This window comes from Neltuma alba, unplaced genomic scaffold (genome assembly GCF_004799145.2).
Source record: "Neltuma alba isolate B1F8T4 unplaced genomic scaffold, ASM479914v2 tig00007855_pilon, whole genome shotgun sequence".
NCBI lineage: Eukaryota > Viridiplantae > Streptophyta > Magnoliopsida > Fabales > Fabaceae > Neltuma > Neltuma alba.
Window position 1 is genome coordinate 77,228 of NW_021634884.1, and position 16,244 is coordinate 93,471.

General features: G+C 37.3%; 2 protein-coding genes across 2 annotated transcripts; both read right to left on the minus strand.

The window, feature by feature from the left end:
* Position 1: 1 nt before the first annotated feature.
* Positions 2-2,115, minus strand: LOC114753338 (TMV resistance protein N-like). Its single transcript, XM_028942026.1, has 4 exons — positions 1,634-2,115; positions 492-1,512; positions 42-368; positions 2-10 (listed from the first exon to the last, which is right to left on the minus strand). The coding sequence occupies exons 1-4, from the start codon at positions 2,113-2,115 to the stop codon at positions 2-4; spliced, it is 1,839 nt and encodes a 612-aa protein (XP_028797859.1).
* A 5,565-nt stretch (positions 2,116-7,680) lies between these two features.
* Positions 7,681-8,756, minus strand: LOC114753339 (TMV resistance protein N-like). The gene is made up of 2 exons (XM_028942028.1): positions 8,140-8,756; positions 7,681-7,993 (listed from the first exon to the last, which is right to left on the minus strand). The coding sequence occupies exons 1-2, from the start codon at positions 8,643-8,645 to the stop codon at positions 7,900-7,902; spliced, it is 600 nt and encodes a 199-aa protein (XP_028797861.1). The 5' UTR covers positions 8,646-8,756; the 3' UTR covers positions 7,681-7,899.
* Between the last annotated feature and the right edge of the window lie 7,488 nt (positions 8,757-16,244).

Consider the following 16,244-nt stretch of genomic DNA (forward strand, 5'->3'; position numbering starts at 1 on the left):
ATTAGCATACCTGCTTCCCGAATATCCGTGTGGTGCCAAACAGCTACTTTTGGTTTTACTGCCCTTGTATTTATGATGGAGCTATCTGGTGCCTTTTCTCCTTCCCATATGTTTGTGATGGAGCTATCAGGCAAAATCAATTCAATGAGATTATGTGGCACAAAACTTGACGGTAAACAAGGGAAAGGATACTGGTGCCATGAAACATATCGAAGCTCATTTGAAAGATGCTTGAGGGATCCACAAAACTTAACGTTACGAAATATGAGTAGTTTAAGATTGCCCATATTTGATAAAGCTTGGACCCTTAATGCCCTTTGCTGTGAATCTTCTAAATCCAGGACTATTGCTTGAACTACTCGGGAAGCCTGGAAATAAACATAGAATCACACACACGACAATGATGAAAAGTAAAATAGCTTCAACTTTCGGACATATGTTTCGACGGAGAAAAAAAAAAAAAAGAGCAGAAAAATGTTAGTAAGACTTACTGTGTCATTTTGCATAACACGAAAAATATCATTGAAATCCCACAATCTACTCCACCTTTCTGGCATGGAAGGGAAATTAAGCTGAACAATTTCTCTTCCCATTTCTTGCAATAGACCATGCATTTCTATTTTTTGATCTATAATGGTTATGAGTGATGTTTCAATTAAAAGTTGTATTTCCTCCTTCACTGGGGTATTTTTCTTTTGATCAAGAAATCTATAACTATTTAAAATTCCTTTTACATGTTTAATCTTCTTCCCTCTGAAAAAACAAGCAATGTCGAGAAATATTTCCTTGCTGTCACGATCCAGTTCATCAAAACTCTTTTTGAGTACCTTCATGATCATCTGGGTAGCAACCTTTTTTATTTCAACCCAAGTACTTCCCCATTCTGAGACTCTTCTATTATACAATAATGAGCCCAATATCATAATTGCTAATGGAAGGCCATTAGCAAATTGGAGTACACTATTTATTTGCTGCTCATAATCTCTGGCATGAAGATCACATTTGAAAGCTTTTCTGCAAAATAATTTAAGAGCTTCATCCTTGGCCAATGGATTAACCCGATAGATATCATACTTCCCAAAGATTTTAAGGACTCTTTCATCTCTGGTTGTTATGATAATTCTACTTCCTCCACCTAACCAATTAGTTCTTATAGGCTTGATTAGGGGCATTAGATTTTGGTTCTTATCAATGCCATCGAGAATCATGAGAATAATCTTTCCACATGCTAGTCTCCTGGTATAAAATTCAGATAGGTTAGGTAGAAAATAACAAGCATCAAAGCGGTAAGAGATCCTATCATATAGAACTCGGGCAAGAGTTGTCTTCCCTATTCCGCCCATTCCACAAATGCCCAGAACTCGAACCCCATCATTTGAACCCAAGTCGAGAAGTTTTTCTACGTCATTCACCCGAGATTTCATCCCTACCAGATCTACGTCAACATAAACTAATTCACGCATTCTTCTCTTGACCTTTATTATGATATCATCAATAACTTGTGGCCCTAACCTGAACAGAGGAAAAATAAAAGTACTAGTTTAATTCCGGAATGATCAACAATTACTTGAAGATCTCTATATTGAGACTTGGAAGTTTTGATCAATTGAAAACCAAGAGAAAAATTACTTACTCATGCTGTACATGCCAACCAAAGAGATTGGCCACTCGTTTCATCGCTAAACTCCAGGTGTGTACTTTGCGTAAATTTGCTGCAAACCTCTGTTCATGATCAACGAAAGCTTGCTGGAAAGAATTACTCTGGTTTTGTACCTCAGATGGATCTACATCATAGAAGATTGGGAGAATAGTATATCGTGGTTCATGAATGCGCTCAGCAATCTTAGAAAGTTCCTCAAGGCACCATATAGAAGAGGCATAGTTTCTGGAGAAGACGACAATGGAAACACATGACTGTTGAATTGCTTTGAGAAAGTGATGCGGAATGCTAGAAAAACCTGTCTCGAGTTTCTTGCCATCCCAAAATGTATTTAAATCGTCAGTTTCTAGAGAAGCCCAAAGCCTATCTGTGAATTCGCAGCTTTCATCATCTCCTTTAAAACTTAGATACACATGAATCGGCCTTGATAATGAGTTGTTTATGAAACTCTCCATGGCTGTAACCTTTCGGTCTTGATGATTGGAAGACTTTCTTAATTGAAAAGCGGGAGGGTTGAATAGAGTCACAGTTCCTCACTGATACTGATGCTGAATGTTAATTGCTATTTAGTTTTCAATGTTGGAGCAAAGTGGAAAGCCCCAGCAAAATGATGCCTCTTATAGTGTTATTGACCTTTAAGTAATAAATTAAAAAATCAAATAAAGACACCTTTTTCTTAGCAGGTTCGTCCTCCAACGCGTGACTTTTTTGAATCGCGGGACCAATCATGAATATAGGTACTAGCTTCTTATTTTATTATTAAAATTAAAAAATAAAAAAAATCGCATGTGAATAGTCCATGTTTATTTCTGAGGCGATGTTTCTCGCTGAGCTTCTGAACATCTCTTGATGGCGCTGCAGACAAAAGAGAACAATAAAATGAAAGCAAGGGAGGATTTTTAACGTGGAAATTCCTTGGAACTTGCCCTGAAAGAGATATGACCGGGGCTTTCTAATTTCTACGCAAGTGTGTGGCATCTGCACCCCATCCACCTCTCGTTCATGGCTGTCAACTTCTTCTTGACCCAACTACATTCTCATCCACACCTTACACTACTGTTCGCACTTGAGTTTAATGGATATTATAATTAATGATCTGGAACCACCCCAAGTGATTTTTCAATCAGAAGTTTAATTTCAATGTCCGCAGAATAAAAAATTGAAATTTCTACCCACAAATAATAAAAATCTCCAATTTCAGAAGCACTGTATGAATCAAATTTATTCGTAACGTGTAAGAGGATGAATCAAATTTCGGAAGGTGAGGTGGAAGTGATTCTCCTGTTTCGTTCTTCTCATCATCCCCACATCTTGGCTTGGTTTCATTTAATTTTTTTTTTTCGGCCAAAAAAAGTGAGTGTCAACAATGATATGATATTTATTTTATTGCATAAAATATCTGTAAAGGAAATTAAGCAAGGATAATGCATGTGGATGGCCAAAAATAATCACTTTCGGGTAGGGAAAATATTGACATTGGCCAATGGGTGAATCGGAGGGAAACAGAGCAAAGCAGAGTGTTGTGGCTTGGAACAAAAAGCGAGTATTAGCAAGACCAACCTCTGCAATATAAGAAAAATTCAAACAATTAATGCAGATAAGAGCAGCATCAGGTTGATGAGGTAGTACAAAGTGGATTTTACGGCTTGAAAACATTACTTGAATAATGTTACCTGAATATACAAAGGGATTTGGGACAATAGACAAACGAAACAGGGACAAACACGAACAGAGAGTTTAGAAGGAAAGAGATGGAAGTAGAGGAAAAGAAAGTGAGGTATGAGAAACAAAGATGGTTGGAAAATGGTATGGCATTCCTGAAGACCAAAGCACTTAAATAGATTTTTCTCTACATAATTGCTGTCTCCTACAAGAAAATGGTTCCTGATGAGTAAGTTTATTTTTATCAAGCTCTTCAAAAGGGCGAAAATTCACAAACAATAAGCAAGTTTTGAACAGCAAACCATATTTAGAATCTCCAATTCGCTTAGACAAAACATATGCATTGGAAATGCTACCATTAACATTACTGCAACTTTTCAAATTTAGGAGTTTGAGCCTTGACATTTCAGCAATAGATGGATGAAGTTGCAGCTGAGTGTGATAAAGCTTCAATTCTCAATGTAATTCTTGCAACGTAAGACTAGCTCCAACTCTTTAAATAGTGCCCTAATAATAAATTCATTTACCTAAAAAAAACAAAGAAATGTTAGACCAAGAATAAAGGTGCAAATTTAAGAATAAATTTTTGGCAAATGTACACCCGGCACCATAATATTTTTTTCAGTAAAAAAATGTGTTTCATCCAATTCTAAATATAAATCCCATTTTATAATATAATTTATATTATAAAATGGATTTTATTCTTAGAAATAAAAGGACGTGTGTGTGTATAACGCCTGACGCCGCCTACAAAGCTGCTACTTGGGGGGGGGGGGCCGGGGGGAGTGGGACAAGGGAGAGTTGATCCCGATCAGAGCACATAGGGTGAGAGCCCATATTTTGTTGACATTTGACACTAGGTGGGACCCACAGCTAAAAAAAGCAGGGGTTAATTTGAAAACGCCGCTGGAAAAAAAACGACGTAAATTTGCAGCCTGCTTAAGCATCTATCTCTCCAGTTCTCTCCTCTTGGAGTCAGTATTTTTAATGTTAAGTGATGAAATTTTTTATTTATTCAATAAAAATATATTTATTTTTAATTTTGTTGTTTGAATTAGTTAGAATTTATTTGTATGTTATTTAAATATGTGTTTAACTGAGGCTGCATAGTTAATTTTGTTTTTTGGAAATTTTGGTTAGTTTGTAATTATTCATGGTAATTTGTTATTTGTTTATGGAAGTAGTAGTTATTATATTGTCTATTAATTAAAAATTAAATTATTAATGTAATTTTTTTGACCAGAAATTATTAATGTAATAGTTAATATTGATTGTTGATATAATGTTAATTATAATTTATTTGTTATATATTCATTTAATCGTTACTTGTTTATATGCTTGTTTTTATGTAGATATAATAGTTTATAATTCTTTATAAACGTTTATATAAACGATTTTTGATAAACATTTATATATTTATTCGTTAATTGTTTATATTTTTTTGACCATCAATTGTTTATATTTGTTCATATAATATTTTTTTTTGGTATAAATGTATTGTTTATACAATTTTTTATAAACGTCTAATTATTTTAATATTGATTTGCATAATTATTTAAGTTTTTAAAAATAATTGAATAATTATTGTTAGTTAGAGTTTATGTATTGATTTGTGTAGTTATGATGTCTATTAATAATTGCATAATTTATTTGTTATAATGATGGTCTTCATTATGGACGTACTTCCTTAGTTAAAAATAGGATTGAATGGAATCAAAGTTCCTTGGTCCTTACAAAGTGACCCTCTACTCGGCCAATCCAAACAAAGTCTAATTTGGAAAGTTGTGCAAATGAAAAAGACAAATAAAATAATCACCATAACAAGAAAAGGATTTTTGGGGTCGAAAGTTGCGGGAACTTTTATTTTTTATTTTTTGAAAAAATAAAACTGATGTTGATTTCTATTTATTTTTCAATCATCTTTAAATAAATTAACATATAAAAGCCCTTTTCTGAGCAAGTTCGTCCCTCTAACGCGTGTTTTTTTTTTTTTTAAGGCTTCCCTTCAACTGCGTCACCCCTAATTTAGTCCTATATATGTTAATATTTAACTTCTTGTTATTTTGTGTGTGAATTTTTTTTTATCATATCTGATTATCAACTTGTTCACATGATGCCACATTTCACACCATTATGTCATTCAGGGGGAATGACGTTTGATGAACTCTTAATATATCATTAATTATAACCATGGACTGCCAATTTTAAAAATTAAAAAAAAACGAAGACCAAGTACCAAATATCAAAATGTCATTTTCATTGGAATTAAAATTTTTCTAGGCTAACTTTTTTTATATTAAGGTTTAATTGATTTATCCATAACATACCAAATATACTTATTTTATTAAAATGTCATTCTCATTGTTGTTTTTTATTCCGATTTCTATAAAAATACTCCATGGCCTAAATGGTCTTTAATTTCTTTGTTTTCCAACACACTGGCGTCATTATCCAATAAGTAATAATTTTTGTTTTGAGGCGACACATGATACATTATACAAGGCCCTTCTCCATTCAGAGGCACTTTGATTACATAAGCACCAACCTAGCTAATAATATTACAATAATTTCTCATAATAGGACATTCAAATTTAAAAAATATGAAGGGATCGTTGAGATAGGAAGAGAGAGAAGAATAAGAGAGCGGAGAGATATGGAAAACAAAAAGGATTAATAAATTAAATGATGCAACAATCATGAGTAACTAATTCTCAACAAATAGTACACTCGTATAGATTTTCATCTGAATGGGTTCTTTGAAAAGTTCGGACAATTGGCAAACTTGGAGCAACCAGCCAAATTTAACATTTCTAAATCGGGTAGACGAAATAGACGATTGGGAATACTAACAAGATTAATACAATTTCTCAAATTTAAGAATTTGAGCTCCCTAGGATAAGTAATAGATAGATCAAGCTGCGATAACTTAATGCATCCTTTAAGATCTAACCTGTTAAGTCTTGGACATTCCAGAAAATTTGGCGCCCTGGTTAAATCTTTGCAGCCACTAAGATTCATGCTTCTCAACCGAGGGAGATGTGGGCAACGAAAACGGAGCTGTAGGCAATGACGAAAACGGGCTCCATACTCAAGTGCTCTGTCTGAGCCGGGTGATTCCTAAAAGAAAATGTAAGAAGGGAAGTTGAAGATTTTCGTAGAAAACTTCACACAAAAACACTTAACACATATAAACATGCATAAATAAAAATAAAAATATATAACAGAAATTATATATATTAGTTGATATAAATATTTTTATTATTGCTCATAAGCAAGTGGTTTCCATTTACTTGTGATGCAATTATCATGTACCTTTTCTTCATCCCATAAGCTTGTTATGCAGCTATCAGGCAAAATCAATTCTCCAAGAACAGTTGGTTCAAAGCTTGATGGTAAAGAAGTGAAAGGATATTGGTGCCATGAAATATATCGGAGAGTGTTCGAAAGATGTTTTAGGACTCCAGAAAATTTGACATTACGAAGTATGAGTATTCTAAGACTGTCCATGCGTGATAAACCTTCGACCCTCAACGTAGTCCCTTGTGAATCTTCCAGCTCCAAGACTATTGCTTCAACATTAAAAGTAGCCTGACAAGACACACATTTATATAAAAATGATGAAAAGTGAGATTACTTTAATTCAAGCAAACAAAAATGTTATAGGAACTTACGGTGTCATTTTGCATAACTCTAAAAATATCATCAAAATCCCATAATCTACTCCACTTTTCTGGCTCACAAGGGAATTTACGCCGAACAATGTTTCTTCCCATTTCTTGCAATAAACGATGAATTTGTATTTTTTGATCTACAATGGCCATGAGTGATTTTTCAATCAAAACATGCGTATTTATCGACACGTTCTGTACTCTCCAAAATTCCTTCTACAAACTTAATCTCCTTCCCTGTGAAAAAACATGCCATGTCTAGAAATAGTTCCTTGTAACCGCGGCCCAGTTCGTCAAAACTCTTTTTAAGGACCTCCATTATCACTGAATCAGCGACCTTTTTGAATTCAACCAAGGCACTGCTCCATTCAGAAGGCCTTCTATTATATAAGAATTGGCTCAGTGCTACAATTGCTAATGAAGGCCGCTAGCATATTTGAGTACATTATCAATTTGTTCCTCATAACCTCTCAATGGAAAATCACATTTGAAAGCTTTTTTACAAACTAATTGAAGAGCTTCATCCTTAGTCAATAGCTTAACCCTATAAATATCATGCTTCCAAGACCTTTTAACCACTCCTTCATCTCTAGTTGCCACGATGATTCTACTCCCTCCACCAAATTTGCTACCTCTTACGGCAAGGAACAGCGATGATTTAATATAAGAAATATCAACACAATCAAAAACCATGAGAGTTCTGTTGAAGAGATGTCTTAGCCCTATGGTCTCACAAAATTCATGTGCATTGAGTACCAAATAAGATGCATCAAAATGGTGAGATATCCTTTCGTAGAGAACTCTTGCCAGAGCTGACTTCCCTATTCCACCCATACCACAGATGCCCACAACTCGAACTTCATCATTTGAACCCAAATCTAGAAGCTCTACAACTTCACTCACTCGAGATTACATCCCTACTAGATCTACATCAGCATAGACTAATTCACGCATTTTTCTCTTGAGCTCCTTAATGATGTCATCAATAACTTGTGGCTCTGGCCTAAATAAGGGAAAACCAAAATGAAAGCACCAAATAAATCGCTTCGTCAATACTCTATTTCATTAATTGATCAACAGTTACTTGAAGATCAATAATTTGCCTATCAAGACTTCTAAAGTTTTGATGTAGAAAAACTAATTACTTACTCTCGTTGTACATGCCAACCAGGGAGGTTGGCCACTTGTTTTATTGCTAACCTCCAATTGCATACCGTGCGTAAATTTGTTGTAAACCTTTGTTCATGTTCAGCAAAAGCCTTTTCAAAAGAATTACTCTGCTTTTGAACCTCAGATGAATCGACATCATAGAAAATGGGGAAAACAGTATACCGTGGCTCATGAATGCGTTCAGCAATCTCTGAGAGCTCCTCGAGGCACCATATAGAAGAAGCATAGCTTTTGGAGAAGACAACAATGGCGATGTTGGATTTTCGAATTGCTCTGAGGAAGTGGCGTGGAAGAACGATGGAGTAGTCACCTGGGTCAAGCTTCTTGTCATCCCAAAAGGTATTCAAATCATTACTTTCAAGAGCAACCCAAAGGCTATCTGTGAATCTGCAAGTTTCATTGTCTCCGATGAAACTTAAATACACATGGATTGGCCTTGATGATGATGACGGTCCGCTTATGAAATTCTCCTTCGTCACTTTCATGATCGGTCGCCTTTCTCAATGGGAATTAAGCTATAGATATAGTGGAGTCACAATTGCTCGATCCCCTAGCTTTCGAAGATCTATTAATGGCACAGCGAATGGAAATAGATCAATAAAATAAGAACCTTAACGTGAAACGAAGAAGAGAGGGGTCGCTAAGGTGGAAATTTCTTGCCTTCTTGGAGCTTACCCTATGAGGTGCGAAGAAGGGTAGGTAAAATCTCGTTTCACAACACAAATTTTTTATTTTTATTATAATAATGAGCAGTAGACAGCAGCAAGAAACGAACCGCAAGCATGCCCCTTTGATAATTAATTATTAGCGATTTATTTATTTGTTTATCACTATATAAGGGGATCGGACTAGTCCGACTATGTCATGAATAGCTTGTAGCCTGACTTGGGGCGAAAAAAGTACTCGATTCGATTCTTAATGTAAGGCTTGTTTTGCAGCATAAATTATACTCCCTCCGTTTCTTATTATAAGAGACATTTGATGTTTATGGCATGTTCCTATATATAAGAGACACTTAAAAGTTGTCTCTAATTTTTTGTGTTGATTTCCTATTTTACCTATATTTATTGTCTCCAACTCACACTCTCTCTCCCTCCCACTTCTCTTTCTTTCAATAATTTAATTGTTTTTTCTCATGCTCTCTCTCCTTATTAATGAGGGCATTTTTGAAAAAAAATTATATTTTTTAAACATTGATTGTTCTTAACTAATTTTAACTGCTTTTTTTATCAACGTAATTCGGTTATTCGTCTCTTATAATAAGGAACGGAGGGAGTACTAAAAAGTAGGTTTTATATTAATAACAGTCAATTATTAGGTACCAAAAGACAATAAATTTTGTCACAATACTTGATGATTTCATTATTAAAACTGTCAAGCATTTTCATAAATATTATTAACCCATTCACTTATTATTTTCATAGAATACATATTCGGATTTTTTTGGTGATTGTTTAGCTATTTTAATAGATGACCTGGATTATAAGGGGGATCAACTTTGTGATCTCTCATTTACATATGAGCATCTATATCACTAGGTTACAATATCATTGGTGGAATTCAGACCTAAAAGCACCAATTTAATCACGTAGTCACCGGATTGTTTCACTAATTGGTCAACAGTTACTTGAAATTCTTTATAATTTGCCGCTTGAGAATTTGAGACTTGAAATTTTTGATAGAGAAAAACTAAGTACTGTCCAAAGCTTTTTTTTAATTTTTTTTAGTGAGACAAGATTTTGAAGATCTTTAATCGCTCTGCAAATTATAAAAGATGTGCGTACACGGATAAAAGTGGAAGCATAAAAAGAAAAAGGAAAAAGGCCGCCAAGGAGGAAATTTCTCGGAGCCTGCCTTTAAAAAGATCCTAAAGAGGAGTCTCTATCTTTATAATTTCTTTGAGCAAAGTGGGGATGCAAAGTAAATTGATTCTTATTCTTTTTTTTGGAAAATTACAATCAAGTCTCATAAAAGAAAAAAATATAAAACAAGTCCCAGATGTTGTTATTCTCCACTGTAGGACTTGTCATTACAAGCTGTTCAGATTGTTATTGGAACATTTTAGTAATAATTTCTCTTCTATGGGACTTGATTGTAATTCTCCCTTTATCCTTTATGAAAAGGCAAAATGACACTAAATAATAAAGTGCCTTTTATTCACCTTTAAATATAAATAAATAAATGAACAATTAAACAAAAATGCCTCTTTATGATATGTTCGTCCTCTTTCTAATTGATGGATCAAGCTGTGATAATTTAGTGCATCCTTCAAGCTCTAGGCTCTCAAGATATGGAAGTTCTTTGAAATTTGGCATTTTCGTTAAAACTCTGGACCCACAAAGATTCTTGTCTCTCAATCGAAGAAAATATGTCAATGGAAAATAGTGTACCGCACATTAGCTAAACAATATCTATAAGTTAGAAGGGCTTGCGCACACATACTTATCATTAGGCAAAATCAGTTCCCAAAGACAATATGGTCTAAAAATTGAAGACAAAGAAGTGGAAGGATATTGGTGCCATGAAATATATTGGAGCAATGCTGAAAGAAATGACACAAGAAAAATGTTTTTGGGTAGCAAAATAGAGGCATTGGGTGAATTGGAGCAAACAGAGCAAAGCAGAGTGTTCTGGCTTGGACAGAGTATCAAAATGACGAGACTGTAAGAAACACAACGGATTCGCTTCTATCAATAAATGGAGAATTGCAATGAGATCACAAGTAAGAAACATAATTACTAAAAGTTCTAGTGACAACAAAACAGCTTGTAATGACAAGCTTTAGAATAGTAAATTATAATTACCCATTTGTCATTATGACTTTTGAGCAATCATGTTCTATATTTGGAATTTCATTGCAATTCTCCCTAAAGGATACATACACATAAGAAGCAAAAGATATGTTGTAAGCACACATATAAGGGGGGGATGAGAAATAGAGCAGTTAAAATATATTTTTATTTACGTAATTTCTTTGTCATGCAAGAAAATGGTTGCTGATGAGTAATTTCAGTTTCATCAAGATCTTCAAAAGCAGGAAAATTCAAGTAGTTGAAGCTCTCGTTCATCTTTAGTTGTTAACATAATTCTACTTCGACCGCCAAACCAATCAGATTCCAAAATCCAATTTATTACTCTTAGATTTTGTACAATCATATAGCTACTTGTTAACTTCGAGGATATAGTGTCATTTCAACACTTTTTTGTTTTTGTTTTTGATACAACTGGCATATTTGTATATTCTATAAATACTCAAGATAGGAATATGTGGATTTTGTTTTTGGATTGCACATGATTATTTTACTTGTACATATTTTGGTGTTGGCTCTAGGTATCATTTTCTGGTTTAATTGTTGTTGTAGAGTGAGGTTGGTTGAGGAACCAAGCCATTCTAGGAAGTTTGCGAAGCTCTTTTATTATCTTATTACAGTATAAGGCTTATCTTTGTGATTAATACAATTAATAAACACGCATATATATATATATATATATATATAAAATTTAAGAAGTTGCATTAATGAAGTACAATCTTCAATCTTACCCTTGAGGCTAAGATGATAAAAAAAAAAAATCAGAGATAACTGACAAAAAGACAATCTAATGTAGAACAAGAAAGGATTGGGAGGGATGAGAAGTTAGAGAAGAGGAAGAAGAAGAGAGGAGAAGTAGAGAAGCAGGGAGAACGGGAGAAAAACTGATCGATAAATTCTAAATGCCAAAGTCTGATTACAAACTGAAACCCTAAACTATAAATAAAAGAAAGAAATAAAATAAATAAAAGAAATAAAATGAGGGGAGTGGGGAAGTGGGGTGAATGGAGTAACTACCCACGATCTAAAATAAACAATAATAAAAATAATTAATTAGTTAAATTAAATCTGCATCATTTCTCCCCGGGTTGGAAGAACTCGCCACTGGAGAGTTGGATAGCTGGAAGTCATCAAGGAAGGCAGGGTCTATACGACGAAATTCGTCCTCGGTGAGCCACGTGGCGTTTGCATCATTGCAGCCTTTCCAACGAACGAGGTAACGACTGATGGGACCTGCTGGAGTAGATATCGTCTGCTCATCCATCACTGTGTCAATGGCTTGGGCGGGTAGCGCAACCTTAGGCAACGGTGGAGTTAGGGCTTGTTGGGTCGGGGTACCTGCAGCATCATCAGAAAACAAAGGGGGCGGCTTGAAAGTGCCTCGATAAGGAACAAGATCCTTAATATTAAATACTGGACTGATAGCCATATCTGGAGGTAACTCTAATAAATATGCATTAGGCCCTAACTTCTTGGAAATGCAAAACGGGCCAGAGGCATGGGCATGCAGCTTCTTGTAAGGCCTCTTTAGGAAACGCTCAGGCCGTATGTGAGCCATGACAAGGTCGCCAACATCGAACTCTTGGTGACGTCGATGGACATCGGCAGCTATCTTATACCTGTCATTATTTAAAGTTAACTTACGCCTAACTTCAGCATGAATATCGTGAAGGCGATATGCAAAGGTCTCGGCGGACTCAGAAGGGCGAGCAGACAGGGGAAGGGGAACAAGGTCAATAGGCTGCTTTGGGTTGTAACCTTGAACAATTTGGAATGGGCTTTTGCCAATGGATCTATTGACCGAGTTATCGTAAGCAAATTCAGCTATAGGCAAGACTAATTCCTAGTTACCAGGCTTATCACCAACTAAACTACGGAGCAGGTCACCTAAGCTACGGTTAGTTACTTCAGTCTGTCCGTCAGTCTGAGGGTGGAAAGCAGATGAGAACTTCAATTGTGTCTCGAAGAGCTTCCAAAGGGTCTTCCAGAAATAGCTGACAAACTTGACATCCCTATTAGAGACAATCGTAGTAGGCAAATCGTGAAGACGCACAACCTCTCGAAAGAAAAGCTTTGCTAGATGTGATGCATCGGTAGTCCTACTGCACGGAATGAAATGTGCCATCTTTGAGAATCTATCAACCACAACTAAGACAGAGTTGTGCCCTCTCACTGTCTTAGGCAACCCAAGCACGAAATCCATGCTAATGTCCTTCCAAGGTGCCTCAGGAATAGGAAGAGGCGTGTATAATCCAGTATTCCTCTTCTTTGCCTTGGCTGTATGGCACATAGACACTGGGAAAGGATTCGAGCAACATCACGCTTAAGGGAAGGCCAATAGAACCTATCTTCAACTAGGGTTGTAGTCTTCTGAACACCGAAGTGTTCTGCTAACCCTCCAGCATGCAATTCCCAAACAAGAAAATCGCGTAGTGACGTGCGGGGAATGTACAATCTCAACCCACGGAACAGATAGCCATCATCGATAAGGAAATCCACATGATCGTGGCGGTTGCCATCTTTAACCTCGTTATAAATGATACCAAAGTCAGGACACAAGGTGTACTCATCTTTGAGCCTGTCAAAGCCCACGACACTAACCGTCAGAGTGTTGAGAACGTGGATTCTTCGGCTAAGAGCGTCAGCTACTTTGTTCTCTACCCCTGGGCGGTGCTTGACCACGAAGGTAAACTCCTGAATGAATTTGCTCCACTTGGCATGTTTGGCATTCAAATGCTGTTGGGAGCTAAGGAACTTGAGAGACTGGTGGTCTGAGTATATGACAAACTGTTGGGGAAGGAGGTAGTACTTCCAATGCTCCAAAGAGCGAACAATGGCGTAGAACTCTTTGTCATACGTGGAGTACTTTTGCTTGGCCTCATTAAGCTTCTCACTAAAGTAGGCGACAGGGTGGCCTTCTTGGCTGAGAACACCTCCAATCCCAACCCCGGATGCGTCGCAAGCAACTTCAAAGCACTTGTTGAAATCAGGTAAAGCCAAGACGGGAGCACTCAAGAGTTTCTTCTTAATAGTGCTGAAAGCTGTGGAGGCCATGGGAGTCCAGTTCAACTTATCCTTCTTCAGGCAGTCAGTAATTGGAGACATAAGTGTGTTGAAGTCTCTGATGAAACGCCGATAGAAAGATGCAAGCCCATGGAAGCTACGTGCTTCATGCAGTGTCTGCGGTTCTAGCCAATCTTGAATAGCTCGGACTTTTGTAGGGTCAGTAGATAAGCCTTGTTCCGAGACGATGAATCCGAGAAACATAACTTGGCTCTGTAGGAAGGATCACTTTGGTAGGTTAAGATAAAATTTCTCCTTCCGAAGGGTCAGAAGCACCTGTCTAAGGTGGTGCAAGTGGTCATCTCTGGACTTACTAAAAACCAGGATGTCATCAAAATAGACAACCACGAACTTTCCCAGATAGGGCTGCAGCATATGCGTCATCACTCGCATAAATGTGCTTGGGGCGTTTGTTAAGCCAAATGGCATAACGAGCCACTCGTACAGTCCATCTTGTGTCTTGAACGCGGTCTTCCACTCATCTCCTGGTCTGATTCGAATCTGATGGTAACCACTACGAAGATCAAGCTTGGAGAACCACTTAGACCCAGACACGAAATCAAGCATGTCCTCTAACCTAAGGATCGGGAATCTGTACTTGACAGTTATCTTGTTTATGGCTTGACTATCAACACACATTCTCCACGAGCCGTCTTTCTTCGGAGTCAGAAGGGCAGGGACAGCACAAGGATTGAGGCTATGCTGGATATAGCCCTTCTCAAGCAAGCTGTTAACCTGACGATTGAGCTCTTCCCGATCTTTAGGGCTCATCCTGTAGTGTGGAAGGTTGGGGAGCTGTGATCCTGGAACCAAATCGATTGCATGCTGGATGTTCCTCATGGGTGGCAAGTCAAGAGGTAACTCCTCAGGTGCAACATCTTTAAACTCGTCCAAGAGTTGGGTCACTTCTTTTGGGAAGTTGTCAGCTGTTGGTGCAGGAGGAGAAATGACTTTAGAAACAACAGCAAGGATGACATCAACCTTTCTACTTTCTTTGATGAATTGCTTTTTCGTAAGGAGGTGAAGGTTGATAGGTTTAGAAGTGGATCCTTTCGTGGTGATTAGACCTTTTGCTTTAGGCTCAGGCTTCGCAGGACGGAGTAAGATGGTCTGGCCCTCATGCTTGAAGATGTGGTTGTTCGCTCGGCCTTGGATAGTGACATCATGGTCATATAACCACGGGCATCCTAAAAGAATATGAGACACATCCATAGGAATCACAACACATAAAACATCCTCCTTGTAGTCACCCAACTGGAGTGGGACTCAACACTGCTGAGTGATAAGCAATGAAGTGTTGTCGATCCACGCAACTCAGAAAGGCTTAGCAATTTGCTCTGTCTTAAGTCCAAGACGAGCAACACCTCGACTAGAGATCACATTCCTTTCACTTCCACTATCAATAACCAGCTTGCATGACTTATCACCGCACTTCACGAAGGTGTGGAAGATGCTGTTCCGTTTCCATGAGTCATCTGGCGTTGGGACAGTCAGGAGGCATCGCATCACTCCAAGATGACTTGATGGCATGTCATCACAATTAATTTCTTCATCCACATCAGAAGGAATATCGACAGGGTCGATAACGACATCTGGATCGCTCTCGAGTAGTGCATCGTCTTGAGATTCGATAAGCAACGCACGTTGCAGGCACTTTGAAGCGATGTGTCCCTTAGAGTGACACTTGAAACACTCTATCGATGAGCTACCTGTGCGAGCGTTCGAGGCTAATGACTCTCTTGGCCTAGAAGCGCTTGGTCTTGAAAGTTGTTGACTTACCCGTTGATTGCCCGAAACAGTGGAGCTGCGTGTTGGACGAGACTCTAATCCAGAGAAGCTGGGACGCCTGAAAGAGGGATACTTAGGCAGGGAGTCAATGTCGATAGCCTTATGATATGCTTCCTCTAAAGTGTAAGGACGGTTTACTTTGAGCTCTCTCTGTATGTCATCCCTAAGGCCGCTGATGAACCTCTCAATAACCACAAAACTCGGCTCATTTAAGTCATTACGGATCAAAAGGTCATCGTATAGAGAGACGTAGTCGGCTGCCGATGAGGTTCCCTACTTAAGGTTGTTCAATTGGTTGAAAAGCATGCTTAAGTGACTGACCGGCACGTACTTTTCCTTAAGCTTCAACTTCATCTCCTCCTAAGTAGTGACAGGAGGTTGCCCTAGGCGTTTAAGGTTTGTTTGGACGTACTGCCAATACTT